Here is a 5,907-nt window from a genome sequence, read left to right as displayed (position 1 = left end):
AATGACAATCTATGAGGAAATGATAACAATTTCAACTTAGAGCAACAAAACAACCCAATTCACATTTCAAGCTAACAACCAGAACAAAGCCATTCTTTGGAGCATTGGAAATAATAGCTGGATAAATCTTTAGTGCTTTAAAAACTTGAAAGTTGAAAAGAAAAAATAGGTGGCCGAAACATGTAATCAACAATGAAAAGCATTACAAAATGTGAGAATCTCCTTGTATTATACAGGTTGCATCGCCTTGGACAAATTAACAACCATGAAAAGCATTACAAAATGTTAGAATCTCCTTGTATTATAGAGGTTGCATCGCCTTGGACAAATTAACAACTGTGAGAATATCCTTGTAATATTAGGACTATAGGTTGCGACAATGACAATATGATGGGGAAATGACAACCACTCGGGCGAGACTTGCAGCAACCCAATTCAGATTTCAAGCTATCAAGCACATCAAAGCTCATCTTTTGATCAAGCGGTTCCATGGATAGTGCTAGCGTCCTCGCAGTCGTAACCGGAGCCAATAAGGGCATCGGTTTCCAAGTTGCAAAGCAGCTAGCCGAGGAAGGTGTCCATGTTGTCTTGACAGCTCGCGACCCAACTCGGGGCGTCGACTCTACGAATTCTTTGCGTCAGCAAGGTCTCGAACATGTGTACTTCCATGAATTGGATGTCCAGGCTCCACAATCAGTATCCACACTCGCCTCATGGCTGGAGCAAGAATTTGGGCGCATTGACATACTTGTGGGCTATCTTTCTTTGCCTTAGGCAATTAGCTGAGTTCTATAAATGATGAAGAAATCTCAAGTCCAATTGCCTTGGCAGGTAAATAACGCAGGAGTTCTAGGAGCTACTCCAGATTTCGTGTACGTTACCGCTAATAACATAACGGTGTCGGAAATCAGGGTGAGGATCTCGTATTTTATCGTCAGACTGGAGTACGGGTGCTACCTTCACCTCTTCACAAAGGCTTAATAACCCGTGGTGTAAGAGGACGCCTCGGTCGGGCAAAAAGTGTTCCCATTGCAGTATGAGGAAGCGAAAAAGTGCATAGATACCAATTACTTTGGAGCCAAGAGGATGATAAAGGCCGTGTTACCACTATTAGGAAGGTCTCAGACAGGAGGACATATACTCAATGTTTCTTCTGTAGCTGGCCAGTTGAAGGTGAAGCTATTGGGACTTCTCCGTGTATTTTCCGTGATGACTTTCTGCACAAACTTCCGCGAGCTGTACTCGGATAAAATGTATGTATTCGCCCAACTCGGCAGTCCTACGGTTTTGTGGATTGATTGCTCATCCTTGTTTCCTTGCAGAACCTTTCGAGTGAATCGCTGAGAGAGAAACTTGCCCATTTCGAATTGCTAACTGAGCAAGATGTGGATGACTTTGTGGGGAAGTTCGAGAAAGATATGGAGGCAGGTGTATTCACGAAGGAAGAAAGTTGTGAGTGGCCGCTGGTGCTTCCCGCATACAAGGTATCCAAAATTGCTCTCAACACCTACACTCGAGTCCTGGCACACGATCTCCGCAGGCAAGGTTGCCAAATTAGTGTCAACGCCGTCCATCCAGGTTTTGTCCAGACAGACATTGTGTACAACATGGGAGAGATTTCGGCTTCCCGAGGAGCACAAGGCATTGTGTGGCTGGCCATGTTACCCCCTCCACGCCCCTCGGCCGAATTCTTCTTTGACCAGTCCCCTCTCCCCTTCTAGACAGAATTGGTCGATTACTTCGATTACTTCCACAAACGGCTTTCTGTTCATACTTAGGCAAGCAAGCTTGAGCCATGTCTAAAAGAATTATTCGATTACTTCCATCAACTTGAATGAGGAAACCATATGTGCTTGTAATGCAAATTTTCTTCGTGCTCGGTTTTCTGAGGGGCTCAGTCATTGAGCACACACAATATCTATAAACCAAAGTAATAGATATTATGAAGTTTCAAGTAGATTGGACTCTCCGAGTTTCAAGCCTAATTGAACACACACAATATTTATAAAGCAAAGTAATAGTTATTGTGAGGGGGGTGCAGCTGGACCTTATTCCCCTTGTAAGCCACAAGTCTCCTCCATGTAAACTTCCCCTCGTAGATCTCCATTAAGGGAACCAACATTCACATCCACCTAATGCACTTTATAATCAGTGGCATTCGAGTAGTACACAAATAGGACTGATAGAGATGACAAGTGCAAAGATATTATCAGAGTCAACTCTCCACCATGCCATACCCACTCGGCCCCACTTACAACTAATCATCCTTAGTTTGTTAGATACTAGCCTCCATGTAAGATTGTCTTCATTTCTTCCTACATGGCCCTAGTCCAGTAAAGCCACTCCCTATTCTATTGTGCCTTGTGAAGACTCCTTGGTTGAATAGGTTGACCTAGTGAAGTCAATGTAGAGGTTGTCTCTTTCATCACTAAAGAGAGATCGGGGAGAGATCTATTAGTTCCTACAATATCCCCTAGTGAAAGAAGGACTAGTATATTTCTCATACTTTACATTAGACACCTCTCACAGACTCACTCTTGCTTAGCCATTTATGAAAATGTATTACACTAGTAGAGGATCAAACTTATAGAATGCCTGGGGAGTGTTTTGGTCATAGATCCGCCCCCTACTATAGTTGTAGCTGAGCCAGATGGAGGCTTTGGTTATTTTAGAGGAGATTTTTTCCATGCATGATGTCATCCATGTCCTAGTTCTTGGGGAAGTAATCATGATCAATCTTTCATGTGACACTTCATGGTTGTTAGCATTCAAGGTCAAATCTTCTACTCATCCTCATCTTTAGCAAATACAATATCCCTCAACTCATGTATGTGTAGGGCATGTGTCTTGTGGAAGGATAAAAAAGCATGTAAGCCACATGTATGGAATGCAAATCCAACAAACATCATACACCTCAAACCTCATGTGTTAAGCTTCTTTCAATGCTTTAGGTCTACCATGTGCCACATGTCTAAAAGTCTTCAACTAGGCAATAGTAGGCTCAAGTGCCCATACCACGACTTGTTTGGGCATACAAGTTGATATGTACTTGTGGGAGCACAGTTCATCAAGCTCACAACCATTAGCCTAAAGATATTTGGATAGTTGTCTATTGTGCCATTTGCAAGTAATTTCACTCAAATCTACTTGGTTTTCCTTTTTATCACCCTATTCTATTGTGGGATGCAAATCTCATTAAATTTCTTCTTGACGCTTGTGCATATAATGCATTAAAAGCATGACTGCTCAACGTCACTACAAGGCTCATCCCTCTGGGGGTCACTCAAAAATAGGTAAGCCCTAGGTAAGCATAGCACATGAGTTCAACAAAAGGAGTATTTAGAATCCCCTTTTTACACATTTTTCACATACGGAAGGGTATCATATAAAGGGGGTACTCACAAATAAAATAGAAAAGGGTGTGTTTTATTCATGATAAATTTACAGATAAGGGATTTGACAAATGGGCCTTGAATGCAATTGTTATATAGGGTTTATACATAGTCCCCCCCCCCCCCCCCCCTTTGAGGCTCATCCACATTGTTAGTGCACACCCTCTGTATGCTTGTAGATATTTGAGCCTCCACCATTGGGTTGTGCTCCTTCAACTTGCTAAGGAATTTACTCTTGTACTTGTGAGGGGCTTGAGAGTCACATCAAATAAGATTATCATGACCACATATTCACTATATATGAAATCTAACACACATCCATTCAATGGCTAGGGTTGTGTGGAAAGGGCTCATTGATTTATTCTTTATACATGTAGCCCTTATAGACATACTCCATCTTTGAGCAACAATAATCTAGCCCTTCTATTAGGTTCTTGCTAATTAGTAACTAGTTCAACTTAGAGCTTCCCAAACTCCCAAACGACATCTTTATTTGTGGATGAAATTGCCACATACATGCATGGGAAAAAAAGAATCATCCCATGAAGATGATACAAGCCCCAACTTTGATTCTTATGGCGGTGATTTGCCTTCTTGTATCTCATAATCTTGCATTGCCCCACTTTTGAAGCACACCTTGATCCCAAGATATCAAGGCCTAGGGTTAGCAAAAATTATAGTTTCCTCACTTGTAGTATTTCAATGGAGAATTGGAGCTACATCACCCACCTAGAAATGCATTGATATACAATGGTTTATGATTGGGAAGTATGATATAGTGATGATATATCGATGGTTTGTGATTGGCAAGTGAGTCAACATGGTGATTTTTATGTGATTCATTTCATATATTCATGGAGTGTTGTTCCTCTTACTTCACTTTGCATCTTGTAATAATGCCATTATAGTCTAATATTGTCATGTATGCAATTATGGCATATGTCAACATATGAACACCCCTTTTGTATTGATATGATTGATCATTATAAAGTCATATTAGATTATGGAACCATTCTATAATGATGCTAGTAGAATCTAATAATAAATGTTCAAGTATGGAACCAATTTTTTATGAAGAGTATTATTCAAGAGTCATAGTAGATTAGAGCATCCAATACATTTTTACACAAAAAAGCTAAGAAAGAACAGGGATAAAGATCTTCTAGAGGGTCAAGATAATGTTCCTAAACTCAATGACAACATCTTTCAAGTCAACTATTCATCCTTTAGAATTGTGATCCTCAAGGTACAACAATTTCATACTTACAAATGTTTATGACACAATCAAAAGAGACCAAAACGGCTTCTATGCTACTACTTCTTTTAGTAGGCTTTGTGTCCATGATGACCCTTTTATCTTTCCAAAGCATTGCAAACTGACAAAAATTGGAGTATGGATGAACATGGAAGTTGCATATTTCAAGAACGTTTTTGATGTTCAACTCAAGAAGAGAATGCTGTATAAGATAGAGGTGTGTTGTGCTTCCCTTTTCCTTTTGAGATGCCCCCTTGCCTTATGCACTTCAAAATCATTCTTACTAGTGCATGAATTGTTCTTGTACTATTCCATACTCCCAAATACCTCCTTTCTTCCTTTGAAATGGAATAATAAGTCTCATCCCAATTCCTAAAAATGATGAGTGTTTCCAATCATCCGACTTAAAGCCAGCCCATCTTGACTCATCCTCCACCTTTTCACAGAACTTTCCCATACGGGATTGTAGTGAGACATTACGTATGCCATTGTGAAGGGCACAACGAGATCTTTCAAGCTATGGCATTGCTAGAATTAGCTTATGCATCAAAAAATTTATTTTTGGGTAGTTCGTTGTCTTAGCCAAGTTTGGTTTAACAATGCTCTTTTACCATCAAGTATGCTTCACTATGTAAAATTTGCATTGATAATACATGGGTGCACAAAGATAAATTTTTTGGGTCAATGGGATATGCCATCTACAAAAGTTGGAAGGGGTACTTAGGACTAAGAGCCCTTGGAATAATTGTAAAATATGGTATTTATTTAGATGTCTACCATGTGTACATTATATAAGATAACATTTCTTTAAGGCTCCATGCTTTGTAAAGGCTCAGTGTTCTGTTAAAGATTGTACTTCTTGAGGAGTCATTATGTAATTAGCATTGTGTATCTCATTACAAAAAAATTGGACTAAAAAGGGCCCTGTAAGGGAGCCCTTGGGCTGGTGACATGGAAGAATAAGTTGAAGAAAACCCAATAGAATATTGGCTGGTGGAGGGCAATAGAATAGTGGAAGTGGCCCGACTTCTCTATTTATTTATTCAATGGCCCAAACAATGAGGTGGAGCACCCACTTGCTACCTCAACTCTCCCATCACGTTTTTTAATTGTAACCAAACTGAGAAACCTAGTTTCTCAACCAAACTTGTACCATTTGGATTACAAGAGGGACCATTGAGGAGGACAAGTTTGATCATGTTTTTTCTTCAAAGATCCATGTGAGGTATGGTTCATTCACATAGTTTAACAGTGTTTGAT

General features: G+C 40.0%; 1 protein-coding gene across 1 annotated transcript; it reads left to right on the top strand.

Moving 5' to 3' along the window:
- The first annotated feature begins 489 nt into the window (after positions 1–489).
- Positions 490–1,721, top strand: LOC147885045 (short-chain dehydrogenase/reductase 2-like). Its single transcript, XM_087397255.1, has 4 exons — positions 490–750; positions 832–912; positions 1,036–1,173; positions 1,323–1,721. Exons 1-4 carry the CDS (start codon positions 490–492, stop codon positions 1,719–1,721), a joined length of 879 nt encoding a protein of 292 aa, XP_087253381.1.
- Positions 1,722–5,907: the final 4,186 nt, after the last annotated feature.

This window comes from Dipteris shenzhenensis, chromosome 26, assembly GCF_047967505.1.
Source record: "Dipteris shenzhenensis isolate YYH24624 ecotype China chromosome 26, Dip_SZ_1.0, whole genome shotgun sequence".
Taxonomy (NCBI): domain Eukaryota; kingdom Viridiplantae; phylum Streptophyta; class Polypodiopsida; order Gleicheniales; family Dipteridaceae; genus Dipteris; species Dipteris shenzhenensis.
This window is presented reverse-complemented; position numbering and strand designations above follow the sequence as displayed.

What these genes read in the sequence shown, in the direction of transcription:
- LOC147885045 (XM_087397255.1), top strand. Translation starts at nt 490, where the DNA reads ATGGATAGTGCTAGCGTCCTCGCAGTCGTAACCGGAGCCAATAAGGGC. An exon ending in TTGGGCGCATTGACATACTT is followed by an intron (nt 751 to 831) that starts GTGGGCTATCTT and finishes TTGCCTTGGCAG; the next exon opens with GTAAATAACGCAGGAGTTCT. An exon ending in CTGTAGCTGGCCAGTTGAAG is followed by an intron (nt 1,174 to 1,322) that starts GTGAAGCTATTG and finishes GTTTCCTTGCAG; the next exon opens with AACCTTTCGAGTGAATCGCT.